The sequence below is a fragment of the Chinchilla lanigera genome, unplaced genomic scaffold (assembly GCF_000276665.1).
Source record: "Chinchilla lanigera isolate Chin_1 unplaced genomic scaffold, ChiLan1.0 scaffold00068, whole genome shotgun sequence".
NCBI classification, from domain to species: Eukaryota; Metazoa; Chordata; class Mammalia; order Rodentia; family Chinchillidae; genus Chinchilla; species Chinchilla lanigera.
Window position 1 is genome coordinate 12,054,143 of NW_004955469.1, and position 24,654 is coordinate 12,078,796.

At 48.5% G+C, this 24,654-nt stretch overlaps 1 protein-coding gene across 1 annotated transcript; it reads left to right on the top strand.

Moving 5' to 3' along the window:
- Window positions 1-584: 584 nt before the first annotated feature.
- Window positions 585-24,654, top strand: Lbh (limb bud and heart development). Its single transcript, XM_005400551.2, has 3 exons — window positions 585-809; window positions 3,356-3,458; window positions 22,114-24,654. The coding sequence occupies exons 1-3, from the start codon at window positions 784-786 to the stop codon at window positions 22,300-22,302; spliced, it is 318 nt and encodes a 105-aa protein (XP_005400608.1). The 5' UTR covers window positions 585-783; the 3' UTR covers window positions 22,303-24,654.

Sequence of the window (24,654 nt, forward strand, 5' to 3'; positions counted from 1 at the left end):
TGCGCGCAGTTAGCCCAGGATGGAAATGACAATCGAGGTGCCACGGGCGACGATTCCGAGGGAGAGGCCTAATTAATTTGAGTGATGACCACAGCAGAGGGGTCTAGAGGTGCGGGCTGGGGACCGCGAGCCGGTGCCTGGCAGGGGGCGGCGCCGAGTGGCCGGAGCAGAGGAAGTGCGCCCTCCCCCGGCGCAGTACGGACGCCGGGTGGTCACGTCCTGCGTGGGCCCGTCGCCCTCCTCACGCCCACCGCCGCCGCCTTGGACTCCCCGGGTGTGCGCAGGGAGGGGGCTGCGGAAGCCAACGCTTTTGTGAGCAGGAAGCGGCCCTGACACTGAACTCCAGCCCGGGTGCGCGCGCGTGTGCGTGTGTGTGTGAATCGTGGGGAGGGGGCCGGCCCTGAGCTGCAGCAAACCACGGTGCTCCGGGCGCAGAGCCGAGCGCGCCCCCGAGCCACCGCCTGCGGGAGCTGCGAGCGCCGGGGCCATTCATGATTTTGGTGACGTTATTCCAGGAGTGGGTGAGAGAGGGCGGGGCCTCCTGGGGCCAAGCCCCGCCCCCGCCCCTATAAATACGGCTTCCCCGGCTCTTTGTGGGACCGCGAGCTCGGCGGAGAGTGGGGCGCGCCGTCTGCGATCCGACGCCTCTGGCCGCGGGGCCGTCTCGCGAAGGCGGACCCGCGAACGCCCCTTACCCACGCTCCGCGCCCGTGCCATCTTCACTCGGGACGCAGTGACCGTTTCTAAATCACAAGGGCGTGGGTCAGCCTCCCCTAGGACTTCATGTCTGTATATTTCCCCATTCACTGGTGAGTATCCTGAGCCCGCGGCGGCGCCCGTCTAGCGGCCGGGGCTGCGGGGCTCCAGTGGGCTCCTGCAGGCTCTGGGCGCCAGGCATCTGAAGGCGCGGGCTGCCCCGCCGCCAGAGCCCCTGCAGGAGTCAACGTCAAGGTTGCAAAGGTGGGGGTGGGGGGAAGTGGTGCTGAGCGCATCCAGACAAAGGAAGTGAACTCCGAACGTCCACTGAAGGGACGCCTGGAGGGTGTGTGTGTGGTGGCGGTGGGTGGGGAGAGCCGGGGGTCCCGCCTGAACGCCCCTGGTGAAACCCTGAATGCGGAGGGCTGCAGGAGGCGCATGCCCTGCCTGACGGTGGGGGCTCTGACTCTACTGGAACCCCTCCCCTTTTTCTTTTTGTTTGCATGCTAGTCTGGCGTCGAGGCCGGCTGCTGGGGCGGAGGGGGAACGCGAGCTGGTGCAGTCGGGGCTTTTGCAGAGCTCTGGGACGTGAGAGGAAGGAGCACTCTCCCCACACGTAGCCCACAAGCAGCAGGGCACACGCTTCAAACTCTCGACCCCTGCTCTCTCCATAGCCCCTAATGGAGACGCGCCTTTGTGGGCTCCAGGGCTGGGGAGGAGCAGCCTTCTCCGTGCGGAGGTGCAGGGAGCCGGGTCCCGGGTGGAGGAGGCAGAGGTTTGCCCCTATCCGGGAAGGATGCAGGGAGAGGCCCCTGTCTGCTGGGACGTGCGCGCCGGCTGTTTCTTCCTTCCTGCGCGGGGGTAGAGGAGGAGCGGCCCGAGCGCGCTCTCAGGTGCGGCGATGTGGAGCCCGGTCCCAGATCCCAGGAGGCGCCCAGCCAGGGAAAGCAGTGCTTCAGCCGGGTGCGGTGTTTCCTAACCTGGGAACCGGAAAGTTCGTGCTTTTCAACTTTCAACTTTTTGGACCCGCGCCACAGCCCCGAGAGAGGACACACGCCCCTCCACGAGGAGCAGAGCTTGGAGAGCGTTCTGTGTGTTCCTCTAGTCCCCTTCTTTAGGGTCGGCCGCTCCGGAAGGAACTGCCCTGAAGGTCTCAGGTTCTGATCCTAAACTTGACCCCAAGCCCAGCATCTTCTTCCTTAGTCTGGGGTCTTGCATCCCAGCCTGGCTCTGAACTCTCAAAGCAAAGTAAAAATTCCCCCCACCGCAGAGGCTCGTCTATGTTTCTTTCCTGAGCGTCTCCATCCCTCTCTCCGTGATGTGGGGCAGCAAAGGTGCCTTAAGGCTGAGGCTTTGAAGACTCCTGGAAGCTTTGAGCCTTGGCCCTTAAAAATTAGCAAGGTAGATGTTAGAGTCCCTGAAGGGTATTAGCCCCTGAGAAAGTAAGATTTAGCATTATTTTATTGATCAGAATTTCATAGTTGGCAACACTTTTCCCAGCCATGAGCCCTTCACATAACTGTGAAAGGTGCATTATTACCATCTTAGTGACAAATAGGGCACCTGTGGCTCAGAGAGGGTACATGACTTGTTTAAGACCACGCAGTTCTTGAGTGGTACAGCCTGGAGCAGAACCTACTGCTTCTGTATCCAAATGTAGTGCCATTTCTACTCTGTAGGAATCAAAAAATGAAGAGGCTTTTAGTATTCTTGTTGCCTTAGATACTGTCTTTCAAGCCTGCTTTACTTTCGTTCTTCCTTTTTTTTTTTTTTTTTTGAACTACAAGCACAAACACAATGTGAAAATACTGGGTGTTATGTAGTTAGTACCTGGATTTGGTATGTGTATTTGGCATACCAGGACCCTGTGCCGATGGCTTGTGCAAGGATAATGGAACGTTTGTGTCCTGCTTAGAGAGTACAAAGCACTTTCACATGTCAGCCATTGGTGGGCCAGCTTGGCCCCTCTGGAAATTTCCTTTGCAATCAGTGTCCGGGTATCCTTAAGGCTTTAATCCACGGGATGTTTTTCAAGCTGTGAGCTCGCAGCTGCTGCGGCTGGGGCTAGGGAAGGGGGTTGGATGGCAGATGTGAAGCTTGCAGAAAAGCTGAACCCTTGGGGCTTTAAGTGGGACATTTTGCCAAAAGGAGCAGCAGACAGACAGACCTTTAGGAGGGCAGCAGGATTTGGACTTTGTCTCCCTGAGGCTTTGCCTGTAATTCTTATTATGTAATAATAATATGCAGTTCCTCTTTGGAAATTCATGGGAGGATTACTTGTATTCTTAGGTGGAGAGGTGAAAAGGAGACCTGGCTGAATTGGTTTTAATATAGACACATGGATTCAGCTACCCACTATCATTTTTTCCCCTAGTTCTGGCCTTTAAAAGAAAATACAAGGTTGCCCTGTGCCCAAGGGGTTGTAGTGTACAGGAGTAGGGGCAGAGCTGGGTTGTAGACAGTGTGCCCAGTTGGGGGGCTGAGGTGGGAACCCATGATATGTGCCTTGAGGGTGTTTCCTCAGGGTGGGAGCAGATGTGGCTATGAGCTCTGCTTAGAGCCCCTGGCATCCTGTCCCCAGACTTCCCCTGCTCTCACAGCTGCAAAGCCACTGAGAGGAGGAGAGTGTAAGGATGTGCGCCTGTTGATTTCTTGGCAGCCCTGACTATCTGAGATCAGCCAAGATGACTGAGGTGATGATGAACACCCCATCCATGGAGGAGATTGGCCTCAACCCCCGGAAGGACGGCCTTTCCTATCAGGTGAGTTGCGTACTTGCTGGGGCTGGAGGCAGACTTGGTTTTGCATCTTACGGCCACCTGTAAGAGCGGCAGAACCTGGAGAATGTCCCCTAATGCCAGGAAGCTTCCGTTTCTTCTTCTGTAAAATGAGGCAACTATAGGCCTCCCCTCATAGGATTGTGGTGAAGACTGAGTGTGACAAAAGAATGAATGTAAGGCATTGGTAGTATCTTGAACACACACAGGTTCAGCAGACATTAGCCATTGTTATTAATGGGCCATTCTGGTTTCATGAACTCACCCACTCACAGCAGCGAGAGTGGAAGAGATCAGAGTGGTCAGTTCAGAGCAGAACTGCCCTGCCTTGGCTAGTCTTTGGGCAGCAGGAATGTGGTGGGAGGGAGGGGCAGCACACAGGCAAGGGGCTAGGGAGGTACCCGTGTCAAACACTGCTTGCCTCCTTGGGTTAATGATGAGAAGCTGATTCAGAGTTGATGTTCAGACTATTTAGACTTGAAGAGGAAGCTATCTCAGGGTTACTGTTGCGGAGTTGAGCTTAGAGAGCACCCTCTCTGGTGGATACTGAACGCACAAGGACCGCAAAACGGGACCAAAGTGACACCTTTATACGCTTACTCCAGTGCCCTTTCTGGCTTGGCATGCCCAGCCAGTGACTGAGGATTTCATTTACCTCCAGGGAAGTGAACTGGTCTTGGACTGTCAAGTAGGGTTCCTAGGCTGCTAGATTTGCGGGAGGAGAGTGTGTTTGTCAGGGAAGACTTTAGGGCTGCCTCCGGGGAGATGCATGGGGCTGGCAGGAAGGGCACACATACTGTGGGCCAAGCATGACACACACATCCACTTCCTTGCTCTTTGCCGGGGCTGCAAGGTAGGACTTCTCACCCACCGCACAGAGCTGGACACGGGCCGGCCGGAGTCGGGGACTTGCGCCTCTCCAACCCCAGAGCCTTGCATCACGTGTCTGCATCTTAGGTTGGTTCTGGTTGGAGTCTAAACTCCCTCTGGGTGGCTGTTCCGTAGAGCTGCTCCGGGGACATTTACTTTATAAAGAAAGAAACAAACAGAAAGTCAAGGTGAGTGCAGTGGGGTGACTGAAGAGAACCAAGATGAAAGCTAAGGTTCAGAACCAACTTTAGACACGCTTGGGAGGTTTAAGGAGGCCCCTTTGTTTTGTGTCAATACAGTCAGGCCCTTCTTGCTGGCTGCAAATAAGGATTCCACTAGCATGCAGAGGGGAGCTGGCAGAGGAGAGAACGCTCTTTCTTGGGCTGGTTTCATGCCCTCTTCCCCCGAAGTGAGTTTGGGGATGACAGTTGGGGGTCTCCCAGCAGAAATTTCCTAGCCCACTTGCCCTGGTGTTTTGGAGACTTAGTTTCCAAGCCTCTGAGTCAGACTGAATCTCTTCTTGGTTGCAGGTGAGATTTTCTTTCAGTTCTGGGTTTTAGATTTCCATCACAGAACCTTTCCATACACACGCACCAGCATGTGTTGGGGGTGCTTTCTACGATCCTTGTAATCATGTCGCAGGCATTTGGAGGCAGTTTCTCTAGCCCTTTAAATTCTCGAGGCCATTCTTCTGGATCTGTGGGTTAGTGCAGGTGATAGAGGAAGGCTGACTTGGGGCTCCAGTGGCAGGGTTGGGGGTGGAATAAAGTCACATGTGGCTCCTGAGGTGTCTCAGTGCTGCCTGAAGAACAGATCCTCAGGTCTTCCACTGTGGTGCTGGACTGAAGGCCCGGGTCATACAGCCCCAGATCACACAGGAAATCTGTCCCTCCCTCCTGGGTGGGCAGGAGCCACTGCCCAGGGCTGAAAGATCTTAACTGAAACTTCATAGCGTACTTGTCACAAGATGATCTCAGAAAGAGCTCTTCACTGCCTGATGAAGACAGAGGAGTGGTTGTAATATGTGTGTGTGTGTGTGTGTGTGTGTGTGTGTGTGGTTTGTTTTGAGGTACTAGGACTTGAACTCAGGGCCTTTATACTGACCTCCACTGCCACTTCTTTATATTTTTTATCTTGAGATAGGGTCTTGCTAAGTTTTCAAGGCAGAGCTTGAATTGTCCCTGCCTCCCAGAGTGCTGGGAGGTTATAGTGTTTAACCAAGCAGCATTAATGAAGCTTTGTGCGTGTAGCCTGCTATCTAGATACTGCACAGAGAGTCCAGAGCTTTTGGGAAACCAGCATGTTCGTGAAGGTCTGGAACACAGGCAGCTTGGTCCATGGAGCTGTGGGCAGTACAGAAGCCATGGCCAACCCAGGTGTGGGTGGCAGTGATGAAATTGGACTTACACAATCTGAAAAGGCATGGAAAAAGGAAGTCAGGGTATGTCTGGGCTTTAAAAGAAAATGAGAACTTTGAAGCAGCAATGCTATCTCTTAGTTTTGTTGCAACTTCCAAATATCCCTCGCCTGGCCTCTGTTTAAGCCAAGTGTGAGGCTCTGCAGTGAGCTAGTCTGACAGCTGTGCAGTGATGGATATTTTCAGGGTCCATTCAAAGCTAGTGGCATCCAATTAAAAGCTTTCCCACCAGAGCTTTGAGGACTGGTTGGGCCTGGCACTTGGCTGGACCGGGTCACTGTGCATGCCTGGGCTTGGCTCAGAGCTGAGGGTGGGAATGTCAGAACTCTGTTCTTGGCTTTACTCCTGAGGATAATAATAGTATGTGGCTTTTACTGAGACTTGTTTTTCCAAGGAACTGAGAGGGGAAAGGAGACATCAATCCCAGCTTGGTAGATGAAATAGAATCTCAGGCTTACGATTTGACCTTGAGACGAGGTCAACAAATAAATGGCTCATTGGACTTTGTTAGTCATTCACCCACCTTCCATACCAAGAATGAAGCCTTCCTAATTTCTCCATGTTGGGTATGACCTTTCTTTCACTGCCTGTGGCATTTTGTACTTTGGATGCTAGACCGGGCTTCAGGGATACAGGTCCTTACCTCTCCTTGGCTGGTCCTCAAGGGCAAGGGACAAGGATCCTTTGTAACCTTCAACCATCATCCATCTACCAGGACCTTCACAAAAGGTGCAAAGAGGGTGGTGGGTGACTCTCCTGATTTAGAAGTTGGCCACCTTCACTTCTTAAGGGCCTGCTTGGGCCCTTGCCTCTTGAGGCTCAGGTGGCATATGTCTTGCTCATCCCCTGAAAGATTCAGGTTAGCCCCATCTGTTGTCCTTTGGTCCTTAGTGCCATTCTGCGAGCATAGATGAAAATCTTCAGAGCCTGTACCTTGTTTTGTCCTCACTTCCATTTGGAAGGTCAGTCAAACAAGTGAGATCCACATCTGTACGTTCATTTGGCACAAATTATGACACCCTGGAGTGTAGGTGAGTCAGTGCTTACTAGAAAGCCTGAGTGTCTTTGGGGTGGGTTCTGGGTGGCACAGCTGAGCAAGAGGTCTCCAGGAGGTTGCAGCACCCTCAAGACACCAAGTCGCTGGCCTCCGAGTCAGGGGAGTGTCTGCTGTCCTTGGGGAGCAAGTCCGAGGCTGCTTGGTGGAGCCTGCTTCCTGCTTGCTCCTGGACTCGGAGATGGTAGTGCTTGCAGTTCATCTCTGACTGGGACTCCCTCCACTCTCTGCCCACATTGGCCTGCCCTCAGCATGGGGAAACTCCTGGGAGTTTGCCTGTGGGAGGCGCTCACACTGCACATCCCCAAGGGGCACTGGGGTTCTGGCCTAGCTGCCTCCCTCCCTCCAGCGCAGCTTGTGGAGGCTTCTAAAGTCTTATCGCCCATGCCAAGGTCTAGATGCGGCTATGGCCCTGTGGTTTTCCTTTAAAAGTGTCCCTTCTAAGGCGTCTGGGCCACAATCTGATCGCGCTGTCCTTCCCTCTGCTCTTTGAGTTCCTCTCTGAGCAGCGCACATCCCTGACTGGCTGCATCTGCTATCACTCTTTGTCACACACACCTGCTGCTTGACATTGTCTCAAGGCAGGCAAGCTTTGAGGCCGCCTTTCAGGAAGTTGAGGGAGACTGCCCCGCCAACTAGAAGGAGCAGTTTCTTTATGCGCTGAGGTGCTCCTGGGCCCCACACACTCCCTTTGATCTGAGCTGAGAGCTCCTAGCATTGCCCCTTCGTCTCCCAGGGTGGAGGGAGTGACAAAGAGTAGGAGGAGGAACTGCAGCGGGCTGAGCTTTCTTGAGTCTGCCTATTATAAGATTTCACATTCCCAGAGCCTCGGCCATAGCTGTACCCAGGGGAGCGGACTGCGGGACTCGTGAGGGCTGAGAGCTGGCCTCCCCTAGGACAGCGTCTCCCAGCCCCTTAGCTCTGAGGCCCAGCAACAGGCAAGCCTTGCTCTGGCTCCTCCCTCTTCGTCTCTCGAAGAACAGCCTCCATGTAGTCCTTGAAGTCAGGCAGAGCTTCACATACGTTCCTCACTCACCTCTGTGAGGGGCCTATCTTCGCAGACACCCGCGCCTGGCTGTGCTGTGCTGCGTCCTCAGGTAGAGAATGCACAGCTGATACAAGGGGTGAGTCCAGCTTCCTCTGAACCCAGGGAACCCTGGGGAAGTTTCTGCCCAGCAACTCGTCTCTGTCCCCAAGCCCCTGCCATGAGGCTACTCTGGGCCTAATTTATTAGCTGCATGGGTGTCCTTCTCCCTTCTTCTCTTGCTTCATCGGTTCCCCAGCTGTGGTACCCCACATGCCTCCAGACTCTCAGAGGCCCTGCAGAGCTGCTGCACGCAAGTCCCATGGTCCCCAGGAAATCATCTTTCACAGCATCAGACTTAAAAAAGCCTCATGGGTCCCTGGAGAGGCATAAAGCTGAAATTCCAAAACACTTGGCAGGAGACGGCAGGCCGTGGACACATGTTACTGGCCTGCAGGCAAGTTTCCTTTTCTCATCGCCACTCTCTCCACCTCTCTCCTTGGTAAAAATCACAGTAAAGTGATGGACAATAGGCAGCAAGGGCCACCAAGTTGGGAAGCACCGGGAATCCATCTCTCAGCATGGCTAGGGGTGTTTCTGAGCCGCCATACACCTGGTTCAGACCAAGTCCACTTTGTGTGAGGGCCCAGCAGCTTCCCGCCTGAGCTGGAGGCCTGGACACAAAGTCACTTTCAGTGTTGGGATTCAGGCCTGCAGAGAGCTGGAATGGTCCCTGTGGGACCCTCTCCTTCCCCCCACCCCACGGTTATAACAGTAGGTCTGTGCAGGGCCGGGGAGAGCGTGCTTTCTTCACTAGCTGGCCAGTGTGCTGGGCAGCACACTGGATCCTTACAGCCAGTCCCCTCTCAAAGGGCCTGTGTTGGGCCCGACGCCTCCCTGTCCACGTGGTCCTATGTTGGTCACGCCACAGAGCCGAGGGCTACGTCTCAGACTCTCTCTGTTCTTACAGTGCTGGGCACAGTGTCCTACAAACAGAGGCTTAATGAGTGCTGAATGATTGATTGGCCCCTTCCTCTCGCTCTTTCCTGCCCTGAGAACGGGCCCTGTACCTTGACAACCCGTGCATAGATTCTTACAGGGTCAGCATTTTCTCTGAGTTGACCTGGTCTCCCGGGTTGGATAGAAAGGAGGGGATTGTACCGTGAGGGAAAGGGATGAGTTTGGGTGGCGAATCTTGTGACCAAAGCCAAGAGCTATTCCTGGGTGTCTAGTGAATGTCCTGAAATGATCTTTGAGGCCCGAGTCCTAAAATAATCCCTGGCGGATATGAAGACAGGACCTCATTGACACAGGGCCGAGGCTCACTGGGGCTTCCTTCCTTTGCAGTCTGGTCTTTGCAGCGCCCAATGGCTTTGCTTCCCCCGTCCTTGCCTGCCCTTCCCACCTTGGGAGGGATTTGGTATCAGTAAGTCACATCCTGTGTCTGCCCCATCATTCTTTGATTTGGTGAAGGGCCTTGTTTGCCAGATACATCTTGGAAAAAAATTAAACTCTCCCAAAGTGTTTCCAAATTGTTGTCAAGCTGGCATTGGGACCTTGAGGGGAGTTAGAGAGCCCCTCAGCCTCTCCCCCTGGTCTCAGTGGCCCTGCTCTGTGGGTAGCTCCTTGTAGGTAAACTAAGAGGCTCCCAAGCATTTAGCTGAAGCTGTGTTGATTGCTTGCTTCTCAGCAAAGAATTTTGGTGGAGCCAATGGGAAGGAGGGCTCTGGATTTCACATAATAAAGTAGAATGGACCTGCGTAAAGGGGACCTCACAAATCTCATTCCAGAGATGGTTGGTATCTAGTCTGTTTTCCAAATTGACTTAGAAGAGTGGTTTCCAGACAGAATTTTTTGGCTTTTGTCATTTTGAGACAGGGACTTACTATGCAATTCAGGCTGGCCTCAAACTCACTTTGGAGCCCAGGCTGGCCTTGAACTCGCAGCAATCCTCCTGCCTCAGCCTCCCAAGTGCTGGAATTATAGGCATGTGTCACCACGCCTGGCTCCAGACAGAATTTTAAACATACCTTGAATTTATCATCTGCCTTTATTTTGGGAACTTAAAGGCCTTGTCTGATGTCACCCCTGTGGACAGAAGTGTCAAGGCGGCCAGGTCCCCTACACATGCCCACGAGGGCCACACATACACACTCATATGACTAAAGGGAGGACGTTATATAGCAGTGTTTGCTTCAGAGCAGAGTGCTATAGTTATGGGACAGTTTTCCTTTTCTTTCCCTCTTTGCTAGTAATTTCATAATGTCATTCATGAAGTATGTGTTTTATTATTTTTATGCTTTTCAAATTTTTGTGCTAATTGTTGAATTTTTATTTCCATCTTTAGACTTTTATTTTCTTCTTTAGACTTTTATTTTCCAGTGACAGTAATCTCAGCATGTATAAATCACAACTGTTAGCACATGAACATCTTTTGCCTTCTCTTCTGGTGCGCATGTACCTTTGTGTTGCCCAAATCATGCGCTATTATGCTTTGCAGGCTCACATAACGGGATCTGTCAGCAGTGTCATGTAATTACAACTTATTTTAAAAACAATTAAAAACTATCATTTTTAATAAACGTATAATATGGTCTAATAAAACCAAAGGATAATCTAGATCAACTATTCCATAATTCATAAAATTTTAGATCTTTTTTCTTTTATAAACAATGTGATAATTTGTATGTAACTATATATAAATATTTGTGCATAATTTATACTGTTTTCTTAGAAAATTATTAGGAGTAGAATTTCTGAGTCAAAAGGCAAAACTGCAAGTGTGTGTCCATGTTTTCATCATAAAGGTAATGTCTGTACTTCATAGAATTTAGGAAAACATAGAGCAGTACAAAGAGGAAAAAAGCTCATGTTCCTGTCACTAAACCATTGTCGCATATTTACTTTCAACAATTTTCTGTGCACTTAGATTTAAAAAATGAAATTGAGATAATACTGCATATGTTATAGTGAATCATTTTTCCATTAATATAATATTGTGACTATGTTCTCATTTGGTTTTCTTTGTAAAATAGTATTTTATTTTGTTATGAATCACTTCTTCTTGCTGAATTTTTAGACTGTGGCATATTTTGTCCTTACAGAGAACACTGTTCTGAACATCTTTTTACATTAATCCCTGCACAGGTCTCATTTGTTTCCTTGGAATAAATTCCTGGAAATAGAATTACTGATTCAAAGAGGTTCAGCTTCATTAAGCTTCTTGATTATATATTATCTTAAAAACAGAAAATATTAATGAGTGTTAATAAAAATTCAAGCTTCCAGCACTGAAATATCTAGCAAATAATGTCTCGGGGATATAACGTCTATAGAGATGAGTTAATTGAGGAGCTTTGTGGATAGTCAGAAAAGTCTCTGGTAGCAGGAGATCTTCTACCTGGAAGATCTTCTATAGGAAGATACATCTTCCTATAGTCTGTTACTTATTTCAGGCATTATTATAATAATTGATTATGCTTAAGCAAAATTTATCCAGCATTATAAAATAGCTAGAGATGATATTCTCAACTGTAGTAAGTATACTGACACACTCCCTGGATTACAAATGTATATGGGTTAGCAATTGCTCTGCTTGTCTTTTATTCTGTTAATGACACTGGAATGCCACGTGACCTTCAAGAGACTAATGAAATTGCTTTGGCCTGGAGACTCATGAAATTTAGCCAGATGCATACTTAGACCCATGAACCATCCTGGGGTTCCCAGGGTTGCAGGTCTGGCTCATGGAATGCTCGTGGTTGAGAAATACTGCTTCCCTGGAATTAAGGATTGCTGGGCTCTTAGAGGTAGTTCTAAACATCGTGGACACTTGCACCCAGCACCTGAGCACCTTCTGTTCAACAGATCTCCCAGGCTTCAGGTGCTTTGCGGCATGTGAACAGCTCAGGCCAGTGTTCACATGGGGCCCACACACTCTTGGTGGTTTATAGGCGACTTTACAGATGTTAGTAATTTTATGGTTTCTACCTATGACACCTAGTACTACTTTTCCATTTATGGAGTGATAGAACTTGTTTTTTTTCAAACAAACATGTTTTAAACAACTGAGTAAAGACAAAAACATAACACATCTGTAGATATGACAGGAATGGTGGAGGTGACACTGTGAGACAGCAGACACAAACTTCTGTGACTGTGAAATCGCATGGCATGGTTCTAGGGAATGTCCCTGTTGTTACCATGATGGAATCTGGTGTCATGTGGCCTCCTGGATAGAAGCATTCATAAAGAGAGTTAATGCTAAATTAGGATTTCTGTATTTCTTTGGTGATTTGCCCCCCTCGGATGTGAGATCCTTCCTGGCTGCTTTTCTTGGCCCTTTAGTATTAGAGGTTTTCATGCCAAATTACTTCATAATAATGCTTCTGTGTATCCACTATTTCACATTTTAACAAAGTGTTAAAACAGGAAGACAGCTGCTCCGGGGTTCACAGAAACATTCCAGGGGACATGACAGTGGGGAGGGTTTTCAGGAAATCCACATCCACATCCTCAACTTCCTTCTGTGGCTTTTCTCATTGCAGTTCCTAAGGACAGGCTTTACTGGTTTGCACTAAGACTGTCCTTGTTCCTATCTATAAGGGACAGACCTACCAACACCCTCCTGATTCTTTCAAGGTTCTTCTCCAGGATGGGAACTTGAGGGGCATCAAATAAATGAACCATTCAAAATGGTAACTGTCCAGGAAGTCCCATAAGTCCCACCCCTCCTTTATTGTGAGAAACCGATCCAACAGAAATGTACCTTTTGTTTAATAATTATTTATCATCCACTCATTGATCAGTTAGATACACATAATTACCTTAAGCCAAATATAATTAAGCCAAACCCAGAATTTTTTTTATTAATACAAGTTGTACACTTTTCTGAAAAAGGTCAGTTTATGCACACAAATATATCTTTTGTTGCAGCAAAGTATAAAAAACTAATGACTAAAAACTTGCAAACATAAAAACATATTGCTTTAATAAAAATTCTGTGGAGAAGTCATTTCAAGTAGAGAAGTACTTTAAGATTTGACTTAATACATTGTGAGTTTTTTACTAAGCTGTGGTTGATTTCAAATTTGATATTTATAACTCCTTGAGTATATTTGAAAGAGTGATATACATATTTTATTTTAAAATGTTAGTGTGTCAGGATAGGCAAAGGATCAGGTTATAGTATAGCAGGATATGCAAATTCTTTTAGGGAGTATACAAACCAGATGTTTGGGAGTCCTGGATGTACACACTGTCCCTGGAATCAGAGTAGGAGGCCAGCTTCAAGACTGGCTCAGTCATCATGATCCGGGATGACCTCTTCAGCAGCATGCCATTGTGTCACCCAGGGTTCTTTGGACATGCTACTGACACAGAGCTCAGAGCTCATCAGCTCAGAGGGATGATGCACTAACACTGTGTAACTGGTTTCTGATCTTGGCTTTGCTGCTGTCTGTGCCGTCTCTGGCAGTTCATGTCACCTATTTGGACCTTGATTTCCACATTTGTAAATGAGAATTAATCTCTATTGTTTTCTTAGAAAGTTGAGTAAAAAGGTGAAAACCTCCATCCTGCTCTTAGATCTTCACATGAGATTGGAAAAATTTGCTTTCTGTTCCTTATGTCAGCCTGTTAGATGTTTAGTGTTCTCCTCCATTCTTCCTATTTTACAGTGTATGTTGTCTCTCAACCTGGACTAGCGTGGTCACCTTCGAAAAGCTGCCGATTTTCTCTAGGCTAACAGTTTCCAAGCTGTGGGTCTCAGTTCTTCTTATACTTTAAAAAATTATTTATTATTCCCCAAAGTGCTTTTTAAGTCTGGATTATATTTCGATATTTATTGTTCTGCAAATTAAAAGAGAATTTTTAACTTAATTCATTTAAAATAATAATAAAACCATTACGCATTGATATAAATAACCATATTTTCCTAAAATATTAGTTTTCCAAAACAGAACAAGTTTAATGAGAGTCATTGTTTTACATTCTTGCAAACTTATTTCATGTCTGGCTTAATGGAAGATGGCTAGATTCTCATGGCATGCCCGTGAATCAATTCGTGGCATTCTGTGTTAGTTGAAATAAATGAGGAAAGTGTGGTCTATCAGATATATAGTCAGAAAAGAAAAAAAATGCACAGCCTTTTCAGATTTGTTCAATACTTCTGAAATCTTAGCAGCCAACTGTTTTGTACTTTTACATTAAAGTTAGTCTGCTTATCTAGCACATCAGTTCTATAGTATAATACACCGATCATTTGGAAAATGTAGATTCACTGAGGTGCGCAGATCTTGCACATGTTGACATACTTCATTTTGCAATATTGGGAAAAAGTCACATTTGTTAATAGCTCCACTAGTGTCATCAGAGAACTTTCAAGCATTAGGAAGCTGTCAAGTTCATGGTGGCTGATACACATGTTCCAAACTCCTGCTTTTTCACTTGAAAGCTCTATTTTTATCATTGCTGACAAATACTATCTGTCATTTTTCCTTGAAGTGACAGGTTCACTAGGTTCCTTTTAGAGAGAATAGCTACCAAATACCTAAGTTGAAATAACTGCAGATTGGTAGTCAGTCTGGCTAGTTCAGCTGGCAACTGCATCATGTAAATGTTTTTCCTCAAAATGATTATTTTACTTTGGTAAGTGACAGAAATGTTTTAACAACTTTCCATTGCACTGCTCCAAATTCTCAAGATGCAGTTAAGTCCATATTTAATAAAAATTTTTACTGCTTCACCAAGGACACTAAGGTTTTTAATTGTGAGTGTGAGGCAGTGAAGCATACAGTGACAAGTGCAGTTTGCATCCATTGCATTAATTCTTGTGAAGGTGTCTGCTATTTCACTTACTATTGCTTTTTACACCATTTTGGCAAGTGTTAGCCCGGTGGAAAAGGCAGATGACATCTTGGTATTATCCCAAAATTATTTTAACTCCATAAGCACTTCCTCCATGAAAGGATCTTTGGATTGAGTTTGGAGACCTGCGCCTCTAGCTTGCATAGATTATGCCAGATGAGAGCATAGTAGAACTGTCAGCTAGAAAGATGGATGCATTTCCAGGACTGTAGCCCTGTTTGCTTTAGTTGTTAAAAACAGTGCTGCCATTGTGGTCATGAAATTTCTAGGCACCTTTTACCGGAGCTACTCTCAGGCAACTTTGGTTTGAGGCCAGAAAATGTTTCTTTCTTTTTAACTTAAAGAAAGGTGGATGATTAGCTGATGACCTTACTTTATTGACAAGATGAGATGGCTTGTTAATGGTGGAAGTGGTAGTGACTGAAAGCCAAGCACAGGCCATGGGGCAGAGCTGGAAGGAAGTCTTTAGAGACTTGAAAGGGTTGTTTACATTCAGGAGTGGGCTTGGGAGCCACGTGGTAAGTGTTAGGAAGGAAGCTCCAGACACGAATGGGAAGGCTGCAGGACTGGCTAAATAGTCGAGATTTTTGTCTCCAAAGTGAACAATGAAGGGATGGTTGAAATGACAGTTGGGTTAGTCTGGGCTTTGAGAGAGAGATATAGATAGATAGATAGATAGATAGGTAGATAGATAGATAGATAGATAGAGAGAGAGAGAGAGAGAGAGAGAGACCAGTGGAGGAAGATGGAGAGAGAGAGATCCAGAAGAGTGTAGGCTCTGTTTTCTCAGAGGGCAGTGATGATGCTGTCAGTAGACAGAGATACTTGAGATCATCTGTGCAGACTTTTCTCACTTTCCTAAAGAACTCTGGGAAAATTCTCCAATATCCCCAAAGCTTCATCAGTGCTCTGGGCCCAGCATTGTCAGTAGCAATTAGTGCTAATTAATTGGAATTTGGACCTCCTGACTTGCAGGATGGATGTGTGTTTGAGAGATTTCATGAAAGATGGTGTTTATCCCAAGGATTTCCTTTTCTTTCAAGTTTCAAGGCTAAAGGCTTAAGTATCTTTGATCTAGAGGAAGGAGGTCCAGCAGTTGTTGTAAAGCCCAAATCTCTGCCCAAGTGCCCTGTAGGATTAAAGTCACCAGGGAAGGATGGGACGGGGCAAGATGAAGATTCCACGGCCCCAGTCCAGGGAAGAGTTGAGCAAGTGAGACAGTGAGCTGAGTGGCCTCCGAGAGTGTGGGGAGTGTGGTTCTCTCCTTGGGCCCCTCAGTACCTTTGTTTTCCTGTGAGCAATTCTTTCCATTCCTACAGGCTATATGCCACTTTGAAAAGTCAATACGGTGTAAGTCATACTAAAAATATAATGATAATAGCAAGAGATGGATATTTCCAAGACCCCATTTCTTGCCTTCACATATTGCTAGGAGGCCAAGTGTAGGGTATATTGTTCATTTAAATTAGCCACTGCTTATTCATTCCACCCTTGGCAGAGCAGGATGCTAGGAGAGATCTGCCTATTGTTACAAACCAGCCCCTCCTAGGAAGGAATAAGCACACAAGGCCAATCCATTGTTGTTCTCCAGGAAAAATAAGAAACGCAGACTTTGGGAAGCTGAGGTTCAGGAGGGATCTCACTTACATCGTGCAGACCCCTGGAGTGGGCTGGGGGTGGTGTGGGGGTGTTTGTAGTGAGAGGCTTCTAGCTGCAGTCTTTTACCCAGAGACCAGGGTCTGCGCCAGGCAGTGGTCTCCGCTCCAGCTGGACTAATCCATGCCTCAGGAAGGAAGCAATGAGGTCCTAGCTGTTTCTCCAAAGAACCTGGCTGGGGTTTGTGGGTCCACAGTGCTGCTCTTTTGCTCTTGTCTCAAGCTACAGCTGTCAGCTTTCCAGGTCCATGAGGACCCCAGGTTTCCCTAATAAGAAACAGCATGAGGAATTTAGCATTTACAGAACACATTCACACATACCTATATCTGATTCTCTCCAAAGCCCTGTAAGACCAGAATTAGCATTAACCTGAAATTATAGAGGAGGTGACAAGGAAAATGGGCTGGCTCCTTACCCCTAGTGTCAACCTGGTGTAACCGCGTCAATGTTACTGCGAAGTAGAAGATTTTTCTCAGGAGGCAACTGACGCTCAGACAAGTTGACATTGACTTGCCCAGGGTCACAGGGATAATAAAAGATGTGGGCAAGGTAAAAACCAGATCTGGTCGTCCTGCGGGAATGTGATTTTCCATAGCAGGGTTGGGGTTCTTTGTTCCTCTCTGCAACTGGAGAGGGGACAGGCTTCTGTGGTTTTGTACTCTGGGCCTTGGGGAGTGCGCCTGGCTATTTCTTTCAGGCTCTCTGCCCTCTTTCTCCTTCCACTGCCCTTGCCCACCCCCAGCCCTCCTTTCCTCTGTTCCTCCCCAGCGAAGAGGGGCAGATCATCCGCATTGCTGGCATCTCAGCTTGCAGGGCTGGTCATTAGCCTTTTGTGTCCAGTTAGCCACCTTTCATCTCCTCCACCTGCTGGTGTCTGCTTTCCCTTATTAGCATCCCTCAGCTCTTTGCTGCGCCCTCCGCCAGCTTTGTGGCCAGCTCCACTTGTTTGTCAGAGATGATGGCTGAGGGACACACACACACAAGGGAGGGCGGGTTCCGGCCAGAATCACTCACATTTTCCATACTAGGTGCCAGACATCTCTCTCCTCTCCCCACCCAGAGGCAGCCAGGTCTAGGTCACCTGGCTGAGAGGCAGACAGCTGATAGCTAGAACTCTAAATTTGGGGCCTTTGGAACTGTGGTGTTGCCTTTCAGTTCCCCTCTGCGCATGAGACAAAAGCTGGTTCCCACTGGCAATTTTGATGCCCAGGTGAAAAAGCCTACTCATCGATTCCTCTCCAGAAGCTTGACCCAGCCCACAGTTCTCTGCTCCAAGACCACCTGTGTTGCTGAGTCATCCAAATGTCCCATCCCAGACAGTCCTGCTTGTCATCACCCATTCAATACTGTAGCCACAAGTATGTTTAAATTCTATTAAATTTATCTTTATATTATACTTAATCATGTAGAGGTTTATGTAGATGAAATTTAACATTTGGCCACACTTCAGATGCTCAGTAGACACATGTGACTAGTGACTGTTGTATCATACGGCACAGAGAACATTTTTATGACTGTAGAACATTCTATTGAACAGTGCTGATCTCTATAGCCACAAATTCCAGTCTGTGGCCATTCAGACTCCATCTCACGGACTGCTTCTTCCTCTTGGAGCAACCTGAAGCTCCCTTGACCTTCCAAAGGAGTCTGTGTGAGTTCCCAAAGTGTTGGGACCTATTGGGATTGGTGGCTACCTGGCTAAGGATGCCTCTGCAGAGACCGGGTGCCTGCTATTTCTACACGGTGGAGTGTGCAAGACAGGGATGTTCTTGGGGTGTGTGATTGACAGGACTTCATCCTATTTGTAGAGGAAGGAACTTGGTACCGTTAGTTACATCCAAGCCATCAACCTGGGCAGCACAGTGTGACAGGCGGATGCAGAGAACAGTGCTGGCAGAGGGAGAAACGTATCAGGCTGGGAGAACTGCAGCTGCAGATAGATTCTTGCAGACCCGCCTGGCCCTGGGATGAGGGTGGGAAATGCTTCTTGGAGCCTCCATGTGTTTCCTTCTGACCCTTTTGGAGATGAGCCCTCGCTGAAGATGAGAAAGAGAAGGACTCTTTTTTTTCTTTCCTGCAGTTCAGAGAGATGGGGCACTTTGCACTTGGAGGTTTAAGCAGAAGCAATTTCTTTTGGGAAAAGGAGTGGTTCTGTATTCTCTACCAGTACCTGAAGGCAAACTGCATGCCGGGCTGGGCTGGCCTGCCATCTTAACCCCACCTGCCATGTGCTTGGCAAGTCTAGCTTGAGTTCTTTTTTCCACTGCCTTCCCCACCCCATCAAATTTCAGTTGCAGCCTCTCATTTTTCTTCTGCCTGATGATTAAAAAGCATGACTTAGTGGAAAAATGTTGACCTCCTTGGGGTCAGCCTCTTAAGCAGCTGTTGGAGATAAGATTGTGCTAGCAAAAGACTCCACAACATTTTGCAGGGTTTTCTGTCTGTCTGCAGGGAAACCATAAGGCTGTTTGTTCCTGGGTGCATGTTGTTTATTTTTGAAGAAAACTAAAATTTTCAGAGGCATAAATTGGTATAATCTGATACTAAAATAACATATCTGATGGAAGGGTTAGGATAATTATTATAGTGATTTTTGAAAAGTACAATTAATAAGCTTTATCCAAAAATTGTTTTTAAAAAGTAGCTTCTGCTGTAAGCAATTCAGGGAGCAAAGTTCTTCGGCAACTAAGCAGTCTTAAAAGTTCAGGGCTCAGACTTCCCCCAAAGACTTCAAAGACTTAATTGTAGAACTCTTGGTAGGAAAGGCATTGTTTGGGGTTATTTTAATTACTGTGTTAGTATTACTGCTTCTTGCTTGGAGATTGGATACTTACTGGAGTCCTGCTGAACCTGCTCCAAAGAAGACATTTTGATTTGAATTTTACTTATGTTCTCAAGCACTCTATCCTCTCTATTTATCAAGCACTTGTACCCATCAAGAGGAGAAAATGAAGTAGGGGTGGTTGAAGAATGATGGGGTCATATAATGGATGTCAAGGATATAGTGAGGATCTTGGTTCTGTGGTTGATCCAGCATCCTCAAATGAAGGCTTCATTGAACTCTTATAGATGTTTGGGTCCAGCGCAGCCACTTGTAGGAAAGCGGCCTTGTGCAAGGGACAGACCTGCTGTGTGCTTTGGCTTCCTGATTGATAAGACAGGGATCCCACCACTACATGCCTCATACAGTTATTATGACCACTGAGATTCTGCTTGGCACAAGTCTCATCCATTGTTGTCCACACTTTTGCACCCATCCCCCTTATTCGAAGGAGAGACCTAGTCCTAGGCTGTAATGAAATTAGGTACTTCCCTTTTTTACAGTCTTCCTGCTTCTCCTGGCATGAACTTGCCTTTTGTCTCTTTCCCTCTTCTTTGGGCGATCATAATTGAAATCAGGATTTCATTTCTCCCAGCTAGGTCACAGGGAGGCTCAGGCTTCGGCTCGGGGTCTAGGGTAGAGAGAGGGGTCAGGGGCTGTGCAGGGCTAGGTGACCGTCTTTTCTTGATAGCTCATGGCTTTGTCTCAGGTCCTGAAGGCTTAGGACAAGTATGTCGCCCCAAAGCTCATCCTGGTGCCTGACTCCAGCAGCTGACTGGGCGTTGGAGACCCAGAGCCCTGCTGACCCTTCCTGATCAGTTTCCTACCTGTGAATCAAAGATGTGGCCCTCGTGGCATCCTGCCCCATTTTTCAAAAGGCGTAAGCACAGCAAAACAGCAGGCGAAGGTTGGCATCCCGATCCAGAAACTAGGGCAGTGACGGCGAACCTTTTAGAGCTTTCAGTAATAACAAACCACCCGCTGCAGCGTGCTTTAGTTTCGCCACCACTAGTTCAGGGTCTTAGTGCACCCAGGGTGGCGGTGGCCTCAGTAAGGAGATGTCTAAAAGAGCTCTGTGAACTGTAGTATCTTTTCCACTCACTGGGGTTCTGCTGTCTCACTCTCAGAGCTTAAAGTGGGAAGGCACTTTGTGTTGTCACTCGCTACAAAGAGGGGCTCAGCTCCAATGGAGAAGTGAGGGAAGCCCAAAAGAGCTTACTTGACCGTCTCCCTGCCTGGCACCTTCCAGTTTGTGTGAGTGGTGCAGCCCAGAGGCAAAATTTCAGGTTAGCCACACAGCAGAAGAAAGTGCAGAATTCGGTCAGTTTCCCTAGGCCCCCTTTGACAGGCCCCGGCCTGGCCCCTCCTCTGACTTGTTTTCCTTCTGGCTGCTATTATGATACTTTTTATGAGCCCTGTTAAGTCTTTAATGAGGCCTGGTCGTGCAGCTGGCTTAAGGCTTAATCCCTAGCAATAGGCCTTTATTGGATAAATGGTTAATAATCACTGGTCTGCAGGGATTGAGGAGGCTTCTTGAAGCCCGTGATTCCCAGAAGCCCCGCGTGGCCTGTGACGTGATCAGAGTGTGACCTGACATGGGGCTGGGGTACAGTAAGATATGTGCCCTAGGAGTTCCACAGAAGCTCGGAGGGCCTGAGCATGTCTCTGCCTCTGGGGAGAGGAGACCTGTCTACTGTCAGAGCCTGTCTCCATCCAGGCAGGAGCAGGCAGCTTCCAGGGATCTTTTTAATTGAGTGTCTCCACTCACTCCAGATGTCCTTTTGCCGTGAACAAGCTAAGTGACCTTGAATGAGTCTTCTGACCCCTCTGATCTTGCGCTTCTTATCTATCACAAGGAGAGGTGGGAGGAGATGGGCTCAGAGGTGCCAAAGTGTTTGCGATTTGGTGAGCCCTGGCGTCCTGAACCAAGGCTCCTTTCTGGATCCCAGGTGTGTCACTAAGGGCTGTGAATGGCAAGGGACCAGCAGCCTAGTGGATTAAATACTTAAGCTGCTGGGAAGAGAATTGGGTCAGCTGTAGTCACAGGTCAGTGTGTGCAAAGGGAATCCAGGGAGCCAGACTTGGCCCTTGATTTTATATCCTGGCCTGGGGTTTCTGCCAGCTCTGCGAGGGACACACAGTAGGCTTTAAAACACAGAGCCTCGTGTGCGACTCTGGAAAGAGGAGTAGACTTCCCAGGTGTAAAGCTGGCAAGAAGCCATGAGCTGCTAGCAGGGAAAAGGGAGAGCTCTCTGGATTTTGTTCCCAGTGTCCGTGTGACTGGGGGCCTGCCCTCAAGCTGGATTTGGCTTTGACTTGATGGTTGCAATAGGATCGAGACCCATCCCCTTGAGGGTAGGATGGTATTGGGGCATGAGCAAGGGAGCTGGACAGACCTGGGTTTGAGATTCTTTCATTTCCGGGTTGTATGGCCTTGAACAACTCACTCGCCCAAGCCTGTGATTCTTTAAGATAGCATGAACACCACCTGTTTTTGACCTGTACTTTTGAAATGACATATGAAATGAACCTGCTTCTAGTAGGTGCTAATAATTACTCTGGCAGAAACTTTCCATTTCGGTACCTGTTGTATGCTTTCTAAAATGCTTACTACAAAAAGACACAGCTTGTTATGACAGCATGATTCTTTTCTCTGGGTGTAAAAACAAAGCACACACACACACAGTTATATCAACCTTTTGGATTCAGTGGGCTTGTCCCGAAACTCTCAGCCACGTCTGGCTGAGGGATAGTTTCTCCCAGAACTTACTCCTCTGGCTCCTGTCATGCGTCCCCCAGTGTCCAGAGGGCATCATGCAGTCCCTAGCAGGTGCCCAGGGCTCTGTGTACCACGTGTGTGTAGAAAGAAGGAACTGAATTCCTCTTTTCACACATGTCCATGACTGGGTGGCTGCTCTGCTTCTCTTTCAGATATTCCCTGACCCATCAGACTTTGACCGCTGCTGCAAGCTGAAGGACCGCCTCCCCTCCATAGTTGTGGAGCCCACAGAGGGGGAGGTGGAAAGCGGGGAGCTCCGATGGCCTCCTGAGGAGTTCTTGGTCCAGGAGGATGAGCAAGACAACTGCGAAGAGACGGTGAAAGAAAAGAAGGAGCAGTAGAGTCCCTGCAGGCTTCCTGAGGTCATGCCAGCCAGCATCTGGACCTGAACTGTGTTTTTCCCATCATGGTGGAAGAAGAGAGTGAGCCCCGATCATTCTGAAAATGTCAAATGAGGCTTCCGTTCTGCATCTGCAAATCACCCGAGTTGGTTTTCTTTTCCTTTCTTGTCTCTTTTTTGAATTCATTGAGCAGTGGAGCCCTCTGACAATTTGCAGAGCCTTCAGAGAAAGGAAGCTGCTCAGAGCCGGGGTGGGGGTATAGGAAAGACGCTGCTTCTGAGATCGGTATCTGGGATCCAGCCGCCAGAGGCAGTGGGCAGTCCAGTGGGCTGAGGGGGATGGGCAGACAAGCAAGGAACATTGGGGGTGGGAAGACAAACCCCAGGCAAAAGAAAAAAAACTTACGTGTTGTTAAGAAAACATTGACCAGAGAACTGTAGCCAGGATGTGTTCAGCATGCGTTCTCTGGTTGCTGGGACATCAGAAACCAACGCTTCATCTCGCGCTCCGTCCCTGTCTCACCCACCAGCAGCTTTTGCTTTGATTTCAGGTGTGTCGGTCTAAGACAGAGAGGGAGGGACAGGGGAGCAGGGGAAACTGGCTGCTTGCAGAGCTGGCTAGAGAGATATTCAGGAAAGGAAAGGAGAGGTCACCCTGTCCTTCCCTCAGACGCTGCCCCCAACTGCAGCAAGCTCAAGGGAACCCCAAAGACCTGAGGTTTTTAAGAAGCAGTGCTTTTAAGCCTTTCTCCTGTTTGCCTGCAGCACTTCAGGGAGTGAGAGGGTAATTCCTGCCCTTGTTGGTACCCCAAACTGATGCTTGGGTATGAAGTTTCCCCTTCTCTGACCCCCCTCCTAGGCTTGTCCTTGGAGTCCCACAGAGCAGAGGGGTGGAGCGGTGGCTTCCCCATGGCTGCCCTTCCATCTCCTCCTGCTACCCTCCGGCAGTGGCCACCCCTGCTGCCAGACAGGCGGGTCCCCAGCCGCTATGGACTGCAGCCCACTTCCCTGGCAGCAGCGCCCACTCTCTTGTTGGGTCTTGGCTTGACTTTCTGGTGGGAGCTGTGGGAAAGCATGCTTCTTGGTGGGGAGGTGCATTCTCATGCAGGTCCCACAGGCTCGCACAGTCCAGGGACTCCCGGGGGTGCCGTGGAGCAGCTACGGGATCCAGTTTGAGATGAGAACCTGCTTCTCCCTACCTTGTTCCTGAACACAGGTGGGAGGGAGGTGTGGGGAGGGAGCACTCTGGCCCCCATCCCACCCCACCTTCCACCTGTTTCCGGCAAGGACAGCAGTTGCCTGAGAAAGTCAGCCTCTGGATTCAGCTTCCTGTCACAGCTCAAAACCTCTGGAGCAGCAGGTTGCAGGAGAGAGTCTTCTGCCATCTCTCTTTCAGAGCAGGACCGTGTGGCCAAGAGGTAGATTTAGAGCCTTCTTTGGGCTACACTCAGCCAAGCAAGGCACCTGCAGTGTTCCCTCAGGTCTCCAGCTAGGGTTGACCCTGGGTTTGGACTTGTGTGTCTTGCGGTGTTTAATACCTCAAGGTCATGTGGCTGTGGATTGCGTTAGGACAGGAGGATGGGGATTGTGTGGGGACTTGGTCCTGGGCTCCGGCAGCCACCGCTACCCCTGCTGTTCCCTCTGCCTGTGTACACACACCGATGGCAATAACTTCTTCTGGCTCCTCCTCACAGAAGCAGGAGGGCCCGTGGCCTGTGCTGCGCGGGCTTCTCTCTTCCTCCCTCCTTCCTTCTGTTCTGACTGCAGAGGTCGGTGCATCCGACTCTCCCTCCCTCCCAGTGTTTCTCATCCCTTGCTTCCCTTTGTGGACGTGGGTCTTGCCTCTTAAATTCCTGTGCTTTGATGTCTCCCTCTCACCCACTACCCTGGATCATTTGTCGCAGTCTTGACGTGATGGGAATGTGCTTGTAAACCATGTATCAAGTCGACTTTGTGTATATGTATGTTTATGGGGGTGGTTTATTCCTTTTGCTGGTCACTAGACCACTTTGTATGACTGTCCATGGTCTGAGCAGGCCAGGGGCTGACAGCTCAAGTCAGGCCTCTCAGCAGTTGAGCCTGTTGAGGGGACCCAGCTGCTCTTGGACAAGTGGCTGAGCTCCTGTCTGGCCTCCTCTTTTTTTTTTTTTTTTTTAAGTAATTTGTGTGTATTTCTAACTGATCATATTGGAAAAAAAAATCCTAGTATTTCAGTAAAATGCCTGTTGTGAGATGAACCTCTGTAACTTCTATCTGTTCTTTTTTGAGGCTCAGGGAGAAACTAGCATTTTTTTTTTCCAAACTACTTTTTGTCACTGTGACAGTTGTAAATAAAGTTTGAAAATGCTTTCCA